The sequence below is a fragment of the Elephantulus edwardii genome, unplaced genomic scaffold, assembly GCF_000299155.1.
Source record: "Elephantulus edwardii isolate Elephantulus edwardi_28Jun2011 unplaced genomic scaffold, EleEdw1.0 scaffold00148, whole genome shotgun sequence".
NCBI classification, from domain to species: domain Eukaryota; kingdom Metazoa; phylum Chordata; class Mammalia; order Macroscelidea; family Macroscelididae; genus Elephantulus; species Elephantulus edwardii.
Window position 1 is genome coordinate 914,158 of NW_006399898.1, and position 17,951 is coordinate 932,108.

At 48.9% G+C, this 17,951-nt stretch overlaps 1 protein-coding gene across 1 annotated transcript in view; it reads right to left on the minus strand.

Moving 5' to 3' along the window:
* The window catches only part of GLT1D1 (glycosyltransferase 1 domain containing 1), a 90,377-nt gene that overhangs the window by 8,591 nt on the left and 63,835 nt on the right, over nucleotides 1-17,951 (minus strand). Inside the window, exons 9-11 of the mRNA XM_006894682.1 lie at nucleotides 14,995-15,038; nucleotides 13,218-13,338; nucleotides 9,745-9,843 (exon numbers count right to left, since the gene is read on the minus strand). Of these exons, the coding sequence (XP_006894744.1) occupies nucleotides 9,745-9,843; nucleotides 13,218-13,338; nucleotides 14,995-15,038 (264 nt within the window). The remainder of the gene's footprint in view (nucleotides 1-9,744; nucleotides 9,844-13,217; nucleotides 13,339-14,994; nucleotides 15,039-17,951) is intronic.

Genomic DNA, 17,951 nt, shown 5'->3' on the forward strand with positions numbered 1-17,951 from the left:
GCCACACAACACACTGTGACACCAGGGCTCCTGTCGCACCAAGCACACGACTAAGACGCAAAGCAGCTTCTACACCCACGGCATTCCCCTGTAGAAATGTTTTATACCTCAAGAAAACAAACTAGAAATCCATCTGGTTATTCGTGAGCTGTGAGCTCCCTCTATCAGGACGCCCTTAGTGGAAACTGGGCCTAAGATTGTCTGCTAGTAAGTTAGAACCTGGGATCCAGGAGACTGGAGACTATCAAACCTACCAGATTTGGTTCTCAAACAATTACGTACAATACTACAAACTTGATTAGAGCCTAACATAAAGGGAAACGCAAAAGCAGAAAAGCTGCTTCAGAACTCCGGGCACAACTCCAAGTGTTATGGTCCTGCCATGGCCTCTCTTAGACAAAGGGCATTTTCATGGTGATCTTTAGTTAAATTCTATGAGGCCCTTCCAAATGAACCTTCCCTTGGGCTTCACTTTTCTGTGAGGAATAGTTAACAGAAATTATCATTTAACTGGCACTTTGGCACTTCTATAATAGAAGAATGTAATGTGGCATTTATAGGACATACTTTCACACTGACAGCAAATCCAGGAAATGGGCTTCATTTGACACTTTCTGGCAACCCAGATGTTGTTTCCAACCCAAGCATTCTGCTCTTGTCTTCCATCAAATACTATCTCCTTACAGAACACTTGTCTCTTTCCTGACAGAGAAGGTGCTATGTGGAAACAAACACCACAAATATCTTCCAGGACTAAGCCGCCAGGAGAAAGGACCCGATCTGCCCTGGTCCCTGCAATGCCCTTCAACATGAAGCCACCAGAGGAAGAAACCAAACCACCTCAGGTAACCATAACCCCGCAGGCTAAAACAACTCTTCACTGATCAGTAAGATTGCGAATTCTTTGAGGCACTCCCTCACTTAGGTCCATTTATGGCCCAGGGTGTAACGTGCTGATCTGATAATCCCAAGGTTGGCAGTTTGAACCCATCAGCTGCCCTGCGGTAGAAAGACTGGCAGTAGATTTACAGCCTGGTGAGTGGAGTGGATGGTCACTGGCGATGGAACCGATTCATTGATAGTGAGTTTAGATTCAGGTGGTGGCAGGACCAGGGAGACACCTGAGAAGCTCGAGCAATAGAGGCCACACCACCTGGATCAGGGCTCCTTCCAGACACCCCACAGAAAGCCGGCACACACACCCCAAAGCAATTAAAAAGGCTTTTCCAGCAAAATGGGTAAGGTTCAAAACTGTGCGCCTGAACTAAGCTTGCTTTTATTTATATTTTTTTTTAATGGTTTATATCCTAAGGACCGGACTCAACTGAGATTGTTCATACCTCAGAGTTAACTGAATTGGCTTTTAAGTTAGCTCAAAAATCTAGAACCAAAAAGTCCAGTAATTAAAGACTAAAGCTTTATTACTGTTATTAGGGCATTGAGATATTGATTAAGCAAGAGTCCTCCTCTTTAAAAATAAGGACTATCCCCCTACAGGCCTCCCAAACCAGGGCCTTCACAGAGGGATAGCAGGGAGCAGACAAGGCCTTTCCTGCATGGTCTATAGGTGCTCAGGCTTGTAACTTACCCAGAATTTACTCTATCTGCAGTTAACTCCACATTCTACAAGAGCTTCGACCTGCGTACACAAACTATCATCATTGGGGTAACCACTGAAATGAACCCGTAAGCCATTCACTACCTAGGCCTTATACAAGTATATCCTTTTCTTCTAAGTCCTAGTATTCCTGTTACTGAGAAACTTTTTGACTCAACTACTTAGTTAAATGATGAAGGCAAGGTCTTAAGTCTACTTGAAAAGAAGAAACACACTCAGAAGCCAGTGAAGCAGTTCTCTGCTCTGTGTGTGTGCTGGTGAGTAGAACTGACAGCTGATGATGCACCACCAGGTTTTCAGAGGCTGCAAATCACATGAGAGGAGACCACCCATCTCTCTCGTATGGATTTGAAACCCCTCCTTTTGGTTTTGCAGTACAGTTCCTTGCCCACTAGGCTACCTATTTGTCATATGCAAGTACTGAACTTACCTGTAAGTAGTTGTAGTTCACTATTAGCTTCATTACAGGGACTCTTCCTCAGGCCCTAATAACTGTAGGAGTTATTTTTTCTACCAAGAGAGATAGTTTATCTATAACCAATTAAAATTCAAGTTGATTCTTCCAAGTCCTAACCAAAAAAAGCCAATTATACCCATTAAAACAAGAGGCTAAACTGGGTCTTCTATGGGTGTAAGTTTTATATCTAAATGCCTAATTACTCCCTGTTTAATAGATCACCATTTAAAAACACACACACTCTCACAAGCTGGTGGTTTTGCTCAGGACCTCTGGAAAATTACTCATGCCCAGATTTCAAGTGACCCAAATTCTTATCTTACTTTGTCAAGTTTCACCTTAAACAACACATTGCCCTGTTAACAGACCTTTGGAATCTCTCACAATATTCCTGTCCGTACTTTCTAGTAAAAATGAATAGGTAACAATTTATGTGAACTTTGATGCCTCAAAGATGTCACTAAATTCACCAACTTTAACTACTGACATAAACAAACCATCCAAGCTTGTTTAAGACATGGTCAAATACCTCATCTTTGCTAAAGGTATTTCCACTGATAGCAAAAAACCCATAGATTATTTCAGACCACCAAAACCAACTCCAGGGTTTGTGTCAGGCACAGTTAACAGTTGCTGCCTCAGCTTGTATAAACCCTGACCAGGTCTAATTTCACCGACTACAGCCAGCATAAGGGGGCCCTTACCCTGTGCTCCAGCTCTGCTGTATGTGCCACAGTTAGAACAGACTCCAGCTGAAAGCTACTGCAGGTTCTCAGGCGTGTTACAGAGGGAGTGAATGCCCATCTTTCTCCCATAGAGCAGCTGGGGGATTTGAACCACTTGTTGTGGGTTGGCAGTACATATTCCTTACCACTAGATCTCCAGAATTAGGTTTTCCAAGTTACCACTTAAGACTTTTTTCCCCCACTATTTACACATGAAATAAGTGGGGACACACGTTAACTCAAAACCGACCTGTAGACTTTCCTGTCTCCAGCCTCTTCCTTCAGACTGTGCTGCAGCAAAGCTTGTGGAATATACTGTAGGTTCAAACTCAGAAACTCACGAGGTCAGAACTGGCTCCCAGCTGAGTAATCTCCAGTGAGTTTCCAGAGGCCACAGCTCTCACAGGAGGAGACTGCCCATTCTTTTCCTGCAGACCAGCTGGGGATTCAAACCCCCACAGCACCTCTGGTTTAGGGCAACTCTCAATGGACTGTGCCACTGTTGACTTCCTTTGAGGCTATGTGCTGTGACTGCTTTAGTATATTTCATATGTACACAACATTTGCCACTAATACTAGATTCCACACGAACTCATTAAAATCCTGCCACTTGTCTTCATTTTAGAGGAAAAACTGCCAAACCTTAATTATTTAAACCTAACTGAAGAATAACCCCTCAAAAAGACCTAAAACACCTATCCATTAGTAACCCTGATCTGAAGTTACATGACCAGAGAGCTGAGACCATAAATCACTTATACAGAAATGCTAGGTGGGCAGATCCCCCAGAAGCCACCTGACCTCAACTGTGGCCTTATCTAAAGTGCACCACTGCACTGGGGAGAGCGCATCCTATTCTGAGGGACTCTCACTGTAGTCCACAATTCTGTGAAAATGTCGTCTTTAACTGAACCTTCATAACAGAGCTGCCAGATGCACTGTCACTTCCTTCTGAAGTCTGCAGCGTATCAACTGAAAGGGTGTTCCTAAGAGGAAATAATTTGGCCACATCTAAATTAATCCTTCACTCTTTTAGAAACTAAGATCTATACCATCTAGCCCTCACATCACCCAGACTGAGCCACACCTTACCTGTTCCAATGCTGTAAATCTACAGTACTGCCCTTGATACCACGCACGCACAATTCTAGCATTGAAGAGGGAGTCTGCAGTATGTTGTGAATGACGGCTCCGAGATGACCGGAGAGTCTAAGGGGGGAAGCTCTAATTTAGAACTATTTTCTGTATTTATGCTGCTAAACTTACAGGTATTAAACCTTGGTTTCCTTTCACTCAAAGGACAACCTGGTTTGGACCTGCAGGCCAACTGAAGGGCTGAAACTAAAATTCAAGTGCCACAGAGCAAGACGATGATCTGGTGTCAGAAGATGCCGAGGCCCATCTGCATCCCGTGTGGAAACCACTGACAAATGTGTAATGGAAAAGAATTCTTTTTTGTTTAATATTTATCACCTTTCAGAAAACTTTATCCCCACAATTATGTCTTTTGAACAATTTTGTTTAATTAAGATTAGTAAGAATCACTATTATCTTTGCCATTTGCTTTATGCTTGTGACATTACAATATTGTCCCTTATTTAAGTATTTTGCCCAATGAATTTCACTTCCTTAGCTTATAAATTTAGTGTCCTCTCTTGCTCTAGTGTTTTCTTTGTGCTTTGAGACCTGAAATCTTAGTTTACATTCTATTCTAACATTTTTCAATAATAGTTCCGTTTACTTCTAAGATCAAACATTGCCAGGTCAGTAACTCCCACCAGCCCTCCACTGGGTCTCCATGGCCGTGAACCAGAGGAGGAGACTGCCCGTCGTAAGCCACGGAGGAGCTCTGGTGGTAAGGAGTTGCGCTGCCAACCCAAAGGCTTGTGGTTCAAATCCACCAGTTGCTCCTCAGGAGAAATATGGAAGCAGAGCCAGTGCAGTTTATGCCCTATGAAAGTCTGCTGGAGGGGCAGCTGTGAGTCAGTTCCAATTCTATGATACACAACACCATGCCCGTTAGTCTCCTGTACAGCTGCTCGTTGACTCAAACCTCTGAGAGGTGCAGCCGTAGGGTCCACATCACAGCTCATTCTACAGTCAGCTAGCAGAGCTCCCCAGACTTCTAAGGTAAATACCTCCTTAACGTAGTTACTGTCTGCCAGGAGAAGATGAACACTCCTGGCCTGTGTGGTTAATTTCCATTATCACAGCTTTAATCACAAAATAACGCCGTTTTAAAATGTCTCAGACAATAGCCAAACCAGCCAAGTTACCCAACTGCTGTCCCCTTTTCCTTGCCCTTCACATAGGACTTCAAATCCATATCAACTTAAGTCAATGAAGAGGGAAGGAGTTTTCAAAATGTTTGAAAACTTTATAACCTTCTAAGAGCAATAAAGATGTGGGCGCTATCCCACAAAAATAGCTTGATTGTAAACAGAATTCTACAGCACAGCACTCAGAAGTGGCCCAAGTACATCCACAGCACGTCCACTCCCAGACGTATAACGGACAATGCACATCCTTTAGAAGCACAAAGTACTTTATGCAGAGGATCGACTGTCCTAGTAAATCGAACCACAACACGAAGTAAGAAACCCTCAGCAAGGATACTGTCCTGTGTATAAGCAGGTGGTCAGCATGGTGGTCCAATGCCATCAGGACAACCACGAGCACCTTCCAATAAACACAGCCAGGCTAGGTCCAGTGTCCAGTCACATCGTGCAATCTTCAGGACACCGGGGCTACTATGAAAAAACCCACGTGGTGTAGGGTATCGCCCTCTCTGAAATCTCTTGGTTTTATGGATTTGTTAGCTAAGAAGAGTTGTTTACAACAGGTTCATGGACATTAAATAAATCTAGCCAGTTTCAAAGAGGCCAGGCAAAGACTGCATTTCCATGCCAGCGTTGTACTGTGGTGATTGTCAGGTGCAGCTAAGTCGAGTACCTCTCACAGCGGCCCTATAAACAGATCTGAACCCTGTCCTAACCTGTGCCAACCTCACAATCTGACTCACTCCACTGCTGCAGGCACTGTGTCAGTACAGCCGGTTGAGGGCCTTCCTCTCCTCTCTCAGCAACATGTCAAGAACAGATAGCCAAACTCCTAACAGATCTGAACCTTGCCCTGCGCCATCCTCACAATGTCCGACGTGGGACCCCACTGCTACAATCGCGTGTCAGTCCACCTTGTTAAGGGTTCTCTCTCTGATCCTCCACCAACATGGTTTTCCCAAGGATAAATGCCTCTTGCTACACCTAGAAGACCATCACCAGTCAAGCAGAACAAATGTCCCACCAAAAATGGACACTAGCTAGCGAGCTATTTTGTCGCATAGAAAACCCAAAGAGAATTCTCCCCCTAGCCCAGTTATGTCCTGAGAGCCAAACTGGACTAGTTATTCTGCTGTTAAATCATCTTTTAATGCATCAGTCATCTCTGCATTTAATCTCATTTGTGAACAAGGTATCCTGTACTTATAAAAAAATCATGGAAATTAAAGACACCGGAAGTGCCTTCACCTGAGCACTTACTCAGAAAACCTCACACTTCAGTTACAAACTTTTGACTGTCAGTGTTTCTTCCCATTTTGCCTTACTCTATTAACCTCCTCATACTATCAGATCATCTAGACAGATGCTTTAAACAATCCAAATCAAGTAAAACATGGTGAGATTACCTGTGTGCGTCGCTAAGGAGGCTTGTAAACAATCAGCAGCCAGCTGCAAATCCCTGCAGAAAGTGCTGTTTCTCTGTGGCTGATCAGAACCCATGACATGGCTGTAAACCAGCTTACTCAGAATGAGACCACAAGTTTAGTTAGGCAGGGTGAAAATATAAACATTGATCTTAAGTGAATCCCCAAAGAAATTCTTGAGAAAAAGCAAAGAATGAAGAACATTTCAAAAGTAAGATTCTTGGCGTGACTGAAACGTCTGGCTGAGGTTTAGGCCACATCTGTGAGGCAGCGGCCCTCATGCCTGAGCGGCGCAGCCCATAGTGACAGACACGTACCTCAGCTCCCGGGAGGTGCCTCCATCCCATCAAATCTGCGGCAGGTGAGTTCCCCTACCGTCACATGGACACCTGCTTAGTTACCATCACCAGGCTCCCCGCCACACCAAACCCAGTGGACAGCGGCGTGCTGCATGGACGCTACATGCCTCCCACAGACCACGTGCTGAGGTCTGGGGGACACAAGCTGTGCCCCAAGTGACTAGGGTTTATGCAGTTACGGCACACACACGCACGGCCCTGCTGCCTTGGCTGTGGGACACGAACCTTAATGCCCTGCACCACCAGCATTCCCGGGATGACAAAGCCCAGCCCCAACCTTCATAGATTCCAGCTCGCAGTGGCCCCTGTAGGAGAGGCAAGCTGTTGCAGAGTTGCCAAGACACACACACTTCACAGAGCTGGGAGAAGCTTGGTGGGTTCCTACCGCCAATCTTTTGGTTAATCACCAAATGTTCTGATCACTGTACCACCAGGACTCTGGGGATTTAATAAACGCCCAGCTAGCACCATAAATATAGCTGTCATCAACTCCAAAAGGTTCTGCCCACTCACTCTAGTTTTCTAAAAACCAAACTTCCCAGAAGAACTCCATGGGGCTTTCCTGTTGAAGTCTGACTTTGACAGAAAATATTAAATGTCAGATGAGTTTTAATTTTGAAACTGTACGATGCAGTTATGAAATACCTAGGAAGATGGCCCCGTGCTTCCTTCCTCCTCAAAAGAGAAATAATTGCCAATGTCTACCAGGTTTGGAAATGCTTCATGTAGATTAAAGTTTTCCAGGGTTGAACTGCATAAAAATAGAGCTCACTGCATTCCTACCAGGGCAGAATATGCTTCATCAGCATTTGCTAAAGTCTTAACTATAATTTTTGCATTCTGTGCAATCAGTGTTTCTATACAGCCCCCAAAGCGGGCTTTGAGTTCCCAAATTACCTGGTGGTGATCATGGTCCAATCCAGGAGACCCAGCTAGTATTTGAAATCCTGGTGACCTAGCTTTCAGCATCATAGCAACACGCAAGCCGCCACAAGAGAACACAGTGACACAGGTAGAGTGCATGGTGACGTCTGATGATGTCAGCCCAGGAGCCCACGGCTGTCCTGTCATTGTCCGACTCCTCCTTCTGGCCCCAGGTGCTGTCCCTCCCCCAGTGCTGAAGCAGACAGTAAGCCTGTCACAGGAGAACACCCCTCCTCCCTCCCAGAGCAAGGTGTGGGCACTCCCGCAGAGGACCCTGACCTGGGACTGTGTCTGATCTGTCCCCTGCAGAATGCCATCCCATCTGCGGGGTGGCTGCAGCCCTGACCTGTGGTTCCCTGGTGTCCGTGGTAGGGGGGACACAGTAGGACTGCTCCCCCACCAGTCACAGGAACTTGCGTCCTCTCTGGAAACCTGCACAGCCACTTCCTGGCCAGACATCACTTCTCACACATCGCTCTCCTGTTTTTATCACCTGTCCTGTGATTCCCGGCCACAGCAGCCAACACATCTCTTCTGCCCTCACCATTGCTCAGGGCAGAAACTTCAGAGGTTCCCATTGAGGGTGGGGGTCCAGACCACCCCAGGAAAGCAAACAGCACAGTAAAGTGAGTCACACCAATGTTGGGGTTTCCTAGTGTGTGACAAAGTTAGGTTTACACTATCCTGTAGTCTCTGAAAGGGCAGCTGGTTAGCTTAGTGGTGAGCTGCTCTGCCAACCCAGAGGCAAGAGTTCAAACACACCAACTGCTCCGTGTGATTAACTGCCTCTGAAACCCCTATAAACGATTCTCACTTGACACAACATGAAGTGTGCAAACCTGTGAGAAAGTGTGAAATAGTTCTAAAATGACCAAAACACAGAGACCCAAAGCCAGCACAGGCTACTGGGAAACGCTGTTCACAGACTTGCTCGATAAAGCGCTAACTCAAGCTTCTAAAAAGCCCACGATAGCGACATCTTAGGAAAGCAGGGTGAACAGGCTGCCTGTGCTTCTGCCTCAGCCGTGGCCACCTAAGGCAGGTGTGGACACTCCCCACGGTTTTCTGGGGACAAGTCACCTTCAAAGCTCCTTTTGGGACACAAGCTGTAACACTACTGATGGAACAAGGACCATGCGGGGAGGGGGGCCACCAGCCATGTGACCAGAGGTGCTGCCCCATGGAGGGGCCCTTGGACCTGCTCTACCGTCATGACTCTGCGGCCTTGAAACACCCCCCACCCCAAGGCAGCTCTGCTCTGTCCTGTGGGGTCACCATGAGTCCAGAGCTACTGAACAGGGGGTTATGGGTTGGCTTGAAGAGACTGTTGGAGTCACTGTGGTATGGACCTTAAAGAACTCAGCTGTTAATTAAAAGGAAAGGGGTTTGGGCCCCACCAGCCACTCTCTGGGAGAGATGCTGCCACCTGCTTCCACACAGACTGCAGCCGGGAGACGCTGGGGGGCAGTTCTGTTCTGACCAGTCCTATGGGTCACTGAGTCAGAAATGACTCGATGGCATCGGGTTTATGTTTAAAACACACTCTACACAGTGCCACCCCAATACGAAAGCCCTTTCTTAACCAACAGAAAGCAAAGCCTACGTGCACGTGTGTTCGAGCTGCGTTATCCACACCCAGCACCAGCCAGCTGGTAATGTCATTCAGGGTTTAAGATGCTCATGGTGTCCTAAACTCCAGCTCACACCAGCCTGTGGACAACAGCATGAGACCCTGCCTGGGCCAGTGGTGGCCAGGTTACGTCCTAAGCTCCTGGCCCCTACACAGCAGGTCCCACACCAAGCCACCTAGGTCCCCTGCCTCAGCCAGCCTTCCAGACCAGCCCCTGCCTCCGTTCACGTGCCCCAATGGCAGACTGTGCTGGAATGTCACCAGGGCAGACACTGGCATCTGGGGGCCAGGCCCTGCCCACGTTCAAAAGCAGAGAAGCTTCTCTTACCTGCGGGTCTGAGAAGAGCAGGCCTGTGACCTCGTGAGTGACCACAGCAGCGTTCCCTGGGATGTCCCTCGCCAGCACAGGCACCTCCAAATCCATGGCCTGAAACAAGAGTGGCAACAAGTGTTGGTTCCAGAGAAGGCTGGCAGGGGGAGGGGGCACCCCTCATTGACGCTGGACCCCGGGGAGCTGATGGGAGGCAGAGCCACCTGCAGGTCCAGCATGGTGCAGGCTGATCTGAGGGAGGCTGCAACCTGGGTTCTCCCAGGGCAAGCATGGAACCTGGGAACTGATGGGAGGCAGAGCTGCCTGCACGCCCAGAGTGGTGCGGGCAAACCCTGGAAATGCACAGCCTGGGCTCCCTAATGGAGAGGAGGTGAGGACACCAACAGAGCGGCTCCCAGGGACTTGTGGGTCCCAGTGCATCTAAAGGCCGTGTCTGTATGTGCCTGTGGTCAGGAGCTGAGGGCAGGGGCTCTTCTCCCTGGTTTTTAACCAGTGCCCCAGGAATGCCCTTAGACAGTGTAATGGGCCCACCTGACCAGTGCCCTCGGGTAGCAGGCACTAACCCTGAGGTGGCCCAAACCATAGGGAGCTGTACAAAGACCACTCACGTGTAGCAATTCAAGTTCACCTATGACTCCTTGGAAGAAAGACAGTCTGCATCCTACCAGAAACTCAGCAGAGGGTCAGCTATGAGTCACTTCTGACTGATATTTGTCAAATCTAACGATTATTCATTTATTAGTAATAATTTATTAATGAGTAATGAATAAAGTTAGATTGTGACCAAATGTTACCCAGGGCATTTTATGAGAACTTGATCAAGAGGTGGAAGGGGGGAGACAATACACATTTGGTTTTCAGAGAAGTTCTCTGTCCCTGGGCCACCCAATCCCAGCCACTCAGGCTCCCTGATGGTCCACAGAGTCTTTGGTGTCAGCAACCGTAACTTAGGGAACGGCCAGCGATTCAAGTCCACTGAGAGAGCCTTGGAAGAAAGGGCTGGTGATTTGTGTCTGAAAAGTCAGTCACTAAGAATGAGACCAGACCGTGCCTCACACCATGCATGACACATTTAACACGCCCAGGACCCTCAGTGTGGAAACCATGACCATCCGTGTCCTAGAACAAGCAGTGCGGCACCCTCAGGACTGGCTTTCCACAAACCTAACAACAAAGGTGCAAAAGACAAAATGAGAATTCGGGACCTCAGGAAAATGGAAACTGTCCATCTGAAGATCTCACACAAAGACTCGAGACATTTCACCCACAGGGACTTTCAACTGGCCACCAAGCACAGGTGGAGATGTGCAGTGTCACAAGAGGACCAGTTACACGCCAGCTGGGATGCCATGGCTGGAAACAAAGTCCTGAAACAGCAAGCGTCAGCAAGGACGTGGGGACAGGCCCATCATAGGGCTGTGACAATCATCTTAAAACCAGAGTTCAGCCGAAGTAGTAAAACCAGTCTGTCTTGAGGACTGTGCCTTTTTAGGATGAGAGAAAACCCACCTGGGAGATCATGGGCTGGGGGGTGTCCTCCCAGCATGGGCATCCTCGGCCCTGGCCCTCAGCCTGAGCAGGGTCAATATAGGGTGCGTCTTGAGCAATTTATTTTGCAATATAAAAGGGATTATATATGCAAGCAGAGAGAGGGATGGGGTGGGACTGGCCACAGGCCTGCAGGGGCACTGTCTGCTCCGCCTCTTTGATTCTTTGTTTAGACACTTGCAGGTGCATTAAAATAAAGCAGCAGAGTTATTTCTCAGGCAAAGGAGAGGACTTTTCTCTCAGCTTCTGTTGCTTATAGGGCTCTCAGAACACCAGGATTTGCAAACCGTACCTCTGGCTAGTAAATACAGCAGGTCTCTAGCTCCTGGACGTGGATCCACAGGAGAAGTAGTGGCCACAAAACTGAGGCCCTCCAGCAAAATGTCTTCTTCTCTATGTCCGCTTCACCTGGGGGAAGGGCTCAGCTGCTGACTGAAAGGTCGGTCTCACAACGCTCCAGCCACCCTGCAGGATCAACCCTTGGGGCGTGCCCCGTCCTTCATGGTCGAGTTCTCTGGCATGTGCCCTGCCCTTTGGAGTCGCTGGAGTCAGGACCACTTGACAGAAGTGGAAACAGTAAGCTGAGTCCGAGGTGGTCTAGATGTTTGTTTATGTGTTCAGTTCTTCACAGGTAAAGGGTTCTTCCAGAAGCACCTCAGAAAAGAGGCCTGGTCATCTTCTGAAAAACTGGACAACCTAGCAGAAGTCTGAAGACCTGAAGCATTTACTGTAGAAGATCAAACAGTATCTTCTTTAATATGGAGTACATCTCAACATCAAGAAAACAAAAATATTCACTCCTGGGCCAACAGACATCATGATAGAGGGAGAAGACAAGGTGTCAATGATTTCATTTTACTTGGATCCACAATCAGCAGTTACAATAACAACTGCCAAAAATCAAAGATGTGTTGCACTGGAAAAAAAAATCTGCTCTCAAGGACCTCTTCACAGTGAAGAGCACGGATGTAAGCTTAAAGACTAGCGTGCACTTAATCCAAGCAACGGTCTTTTAAATTCCTTGCTGTGCATCTGAAATTTGGAAAATGAGTAAGGATGACAGAAAACTCACCCATGCCTTTGAGCTGTGTTGTTGCAGAAGAGCACCGAGTAGCCCATGGATTGCCAAAACACACACAAATCCCTCTTGGAGAAAGTGCAAACCAGAATCCTTCTCAGAGGAGGGATGATGAAACTCTGTCTTCAATGTATATTAGATATGTTGTTGGAAGAGGCTCATCATATTGGGAAAGGTGGAGGATCAGTAAGAAAGGAAGACCCTTAACAAGACAGATTGACATGGTGACGGTAACAACAGGCTTGAGTGTGTCAGGTGGGGTGGATATGCAGACAGGAACACGGTTCAGATCTGTTCACATGGTTGCTGAGTCGAGACGGCACCTAACAACCCCCTGCACAGCACATTCTGCTCCGACGCACACGAGCTGACATCACGTGAGCACAGCTGGAAGTGATTCCAGCAGAGCTGGAAGCGCCTGCATTGCAGGCAGCCCCTGGCCCAGTTCTCTGCACATACAGAAATCCAACCCTTTCTTCTCACCTAAACTTGGGGGTCAGAGAATATACAAGAGAGGAGCCGGGAATGGGGTGCTTGGAGCCTACTCACACCTTCACCCCACTCCCTGTGCCAATGGTTCAGATGCTCAGCTGCCCTCACAGACCTGCAGGGACAGAACGCGAGCACACGCCACCTCCTGCAGGCCTCCAAGGCTGGGAGTCATTATGGAAGGGGATGCCTCATTATTTTCCTTATGCAGCTGCTAGTGGATTTGAACTGCCAACCTTTTGATTAGCAATTTATACTAGGAAGGGGGCCTGATCAGGTCTTCTCACAAACCTGGTGGACACAGAAAGGGAGGGACATTCCCACCTCCCCAGTCACACTTGGCCTGCACGCTCACCTCCAGGATGGCAGCCGACATGCCCTCAGAAAGGGAGCTGTTCACCAAGGCAAAGCAGTTCTTCACCACCTCGTGTAGGTCCTCACGGGCCATCTCCCCAACCAGCCGGACGCCAGCGCTCCTGCAAAATGTGCACCCATAAAAGGAGCCTAGGGGGCTGTGGGGCGGGGGCCAGCAGACAGTGGGGGAACTGCAAGGTGGGCGCCAGTGGTCCTGCAAATGTGCAGCTATGAGAGGGCCTCAGGAACCATGGGGCAGGGGGAACCCAAGCAAGTGAGTAGGGGGTGAGAGCGGAGCATGTGTCCATCACTGAGGAGGATGTGGGCTTGGTGGCACGGGGGTTAAGCAATAGGCAACTAATCGGGAGGTCGGCAGATCAAATCCACTAGCCGCTCGAAGGGAGGAAGTTGGGGCTGTCAGCCTCCATTGACACGCCAGCTTTGGACACCGTCCAGGGCAGCTCCCCTCCACCCTACAGGTTCCCCAGGTCAGAATGACTCAAAGGCGTGGGTTTAGTTTGCTGGTTTTATTGTCTAGTTGGGAGCCTTGGTGGTGCAGTGGCTGAAGTGAAAAGTCAGCAGCTGGAACCCGCCAGCTGCTCCATGGAGAAAGCAGAGGCCTCCTGCTCTGCAAAGATTGGAGCCTGGGATGCCCAATGGGCAGCCTGCAGCAAGTCGGGGAGGACTCCACAGTGGTGGGCTGGGCCAGGTCCTGGCCGCTGTCCCCAGTATCCCAGGCCCTCTTGGTGACCTAGCTCAAAGACTACTACTGGCAGACTGGGCTGTCCGGCTGTTTGTAAGGTGCCCTGGTTGTGCTGTGGATCGAGCACTGGGACACGCTCTGAATGCTGAGATTTGAAGCGCCAGCTGTTCCCTGGAGGACGACGAAGCCGCCTGGACAGTGATGGACGTGGACTTAACCCTAATCCTAACCCTGAGGGGTGCGGTTCTGCTCAGTCCTGGGGTCACTGTGAGTCAGAAGGAAGTGGGGGCAGCAGTGGTTTGTTTCTGAGGAAGCAGGAATGTCTGAATGTTTCTGTTTTCCTGTTGAAAGGAGTCCTCACAGCAGCCTGCAGGTCCCTTCCAGGGAGTGTGGCTGCACATGGGGTATACTGGCTGAGAACTGAACCTGGGTTTCCCACAGAGGACAGGGAGTCCACCCCAACTCAGCACTGCCCAGGATCTCAGTAACAGGTGGGCAGGGCTGACACAGGGCTCTCCAACAAGGCAGTCACCGCTGGCCCTCCTCAGCCAGGGGGGAGGCTGGAGGGGCCCCTGTTCTACAAGCCCTTTGGATGCTAGGTCCCAGTGTGAACAGGGGCAGCTGTGATCCTGACCTGGGCACACTGGCTGCTCCCTGATAACTAGAGAGCTGTGTGACTTCTATATGAACGTGTCAGCCACCAAATGCCAGCAGAGACAGCCCTTGTCAGTAAAATGGGGACATAATGTACCTGCCTCATAGGACACAGGGCAGAGGAAGAGGATGGGGGGAAAAGCCTAGAGCAGCGACAGAACGGAGGAAAACCCAACCCAGCCCAGCCCCCACCTCAGAGCCCATTCTGGCTCCTGGAGATGCGCTGGACCCGGGCACGCTGCCCCGTGGGGTGTCCGGGGCTGCCGTCTTTCTCCCGTGGTGTGGATATGGGTTCGAAACACCGACCTTTACACTAGCATGTTAATGCTTAGCCCACCGCACCACAGGGAACACTGAATGCAGACATGTATGGTGCCCCGGCCACTCCATGTCCACATTAGCAGTCTCCTGTTCCACTCACCTTTCCACCTTGGCCTTCACTTCCCTGGTGAACCCAGGATCCACCTGAAAAGAGATGAGGGCACCTCAGAAAAGCTCACATGGGGTGACATATCTGAGGATGGCAGGTGACCCCACAGGGCCAGGACACAGCGAGTCACCAGCTCAAGCAGAAGCCACGCTCCTTGAGTCCAGCTGGTCCGAAACCAAGAAGAGCCAGTCTTGGCTGTCACTGCAGTCATGTGGGAAGCAGTTCAGAGCTGACCCTCCGTCCTTTCCAAGGCTGTAAACTACATGGGAGGAGACGACCCATCTTTCTCCCTCAGGAAAGATAAGAAAAACAGGACTCGAGAGACACGCACATCCTGCTGCTTTGTGCTGTTTTCTGTGTTTCAAACATGTGTTTTCATGATCTGAGTGCAAACCCGAATGAAATGAGTGAATTCTTAGCAGCACACAATCTAACCACACTGACTCAAGAGGAAACAGGTAGTCTCAACAGACCTGCAACAAGTGAAGTGATGGAATTAGTGATCAAAACCTCCATGGAGGGTGAGGGGACAGGGGGACCTCCTAGGCCAGATGGCGGCACCGGGGAGTTCTACTAAACACTTAAAGAACTGACATCAATACTGTTTAAATTCTTCCAAAAAGAGAAAGAATAAAAACTCCCTCATCTGTTCTATTAAACAAATACTGACACTCCAACTAAACAAAGATGACACACAAGCACCAGTATTTCTTCCCAACTGTACTGCTGTTGTTGGGACTCTGCCTCCCAGTCACCCTATACACTGCAGCTGGCCTGATCCAGCCTCACAATCCTGGCGGTGCTCAGAGCCCTTGCTGTAGTCACCTTGTTTCTCCACCCTGTTGAAGGTCTGTCTCTTGTCTGTCTCTCTCCCCACCCTCCCTCTCTCTCTCTGACACTATTTCCCAGTCTGATGATCTTTTTCAAGAACTGGCCCCTTCTAATAACATGACTACAGTAAGTGAGATGCAGTCTCCCGATTCTTCCTTCTAAGGAGCCTGAATGCACTCCTTCCAACACAGATTTGCCAACACCATCAAAATACTAGAGAATAGAAAGAATCCTACAGCTCATTAACACGCTGCCACAAACTTTTAAATTGACGACCGTGCTTAGAAACACATTTTTTCTATGTATTACTAAATAATTAACAAATAGATGCATTAGTACACATTGTACAAATGATGTAATTAAAATGTGCAGGATGGTTATAGCCATCATTTGCGGCAACGTGTTAAGAGTCATGACCAAGTAGGATTTAGTCCAAGACCGTGGGGATGGTTGAACATTAGAAAATCAATCAGCACAATATACCAAATCAGTGCAGCAAAGGAAAAAGGATCACTTCTCTGGGTACAGAGATGCCATTCCATAAAGGCCAACGTTCTTCCTACATGAAAACCCTGATGATGATCAGAATGGCTATGGAATCCCTCAGTGTGGTTCAGGGCATCGATGAGAAGCTAAGCACCAGGTCTGACTAAATAGAGTAATCTCTCCTCCTGCAATCTCTCTCACCATTTCTACTCAAAATGTACTAGAGAATCCTAGCCAGAGGTAAAAAAAGAAAAGGATTGGAAAAGGGCAAGTAAAATGATCCCTACTCATCGAAGATACATCACTGTGTACACCAAATTCTAAAGAGTCATAAGGGAACTTCTAGAACTAATGACCATAGTGTACAAAGAGGAACCTTGGTGGCACAGTGGTTAAGCATTCAGCTGCTAACCAAAAGGTCAGCAGTTCGAGGCATCATCTGCTCCGGGGGGACAAAGGGGCAGTCTGCTTCAGTAGAAGTCACACACTTAGAGTGTGAGCAATGCTATGAAGCAGTTCTGTCCCTGTCCCCCAGGGCTGCTGTCACTCAGTGTGGATGGAGCTGGAAGACAAGAACAAGGAAACTTCAGGGCCGAGACTCCCTGTTCATGGCTTTGCAGGCATCCCTACAGGTGCACGGATGAAGCCTCAACTAACCTACAACATCTGGTTGGCCTCCTCAACCCAACAACTGAGACAGACTGTGGCCCTGGCATCCATGCACCACCATAATTTACAGGGAACATAATTCAGCAAAAACTGAGGGGGGATCTTCAATCTAAGCATGACACAAAAGTCCAAAAGCTCTCCTTCAAAGCACAGTGACGAGAGGGGCAGCCCTCTGAGTACGTACACCGTGTGACTCTCACTTCAGCTCCCATGTGCGGAGGGAGCGAGGAGTGGTTTCTGATCATATTTACCCTCGGCTGTAGGCACGGTGAGCTGCAAGCAAGTGAGCTGGGGCACCCACTGAAGAATGCCATGCCCTCCAGAACGTGCATGTGAACCCCTGGATTAGGGCATGCGACGTGTATGCCAAGCTGAAGTGGGGCTCACCCCATGGGGCTGGCAAGGTGAGGTTCACACAAATCCCTGAGACCAGGGTAATGCTTAGAAGGCAAAATACCAGGCTTGGGTCATGATGGAATGTGAAAATCATTCCCAGAAACAGCTGTAAAGATAAAAACCCACCATGCCCCCAAGTCAGTTCTGAGGCAGCAACCCTGCAGGATCGAGGTGCGACACCCCAGCACCTCCTTGGCTGAAGCGGACCCGCCTCGATTTCTTCTCTCACTGCCTGTCTCAGTTAACAGTCAGGTGCTTGGCTCTTGGAAAACTCCTGACACACAATTTCTAGTTCATTGCTGTTGCTGTGAGTCCATAGTTACTGGCATTGGTCACTTATGCAATGCCAAAACCAAGCTAGGTCTCTCACATGTACCCAGGGCGCTAACCTCAGCCAGGTTGTGTGACTAACTCCCCCAGGACCCCTGAGTCCTGACCCCTCACCCCCGTCTGCTGCTGTGAGGGCACCTGCTCCGAGGGTTTGTTCACAGCCCTGAGAGCACCCTGTCCCTGTGCCACAGAAACCCTGTCTGCTCGCTCACTGCTGCCACAGTCCCCGTGAACTC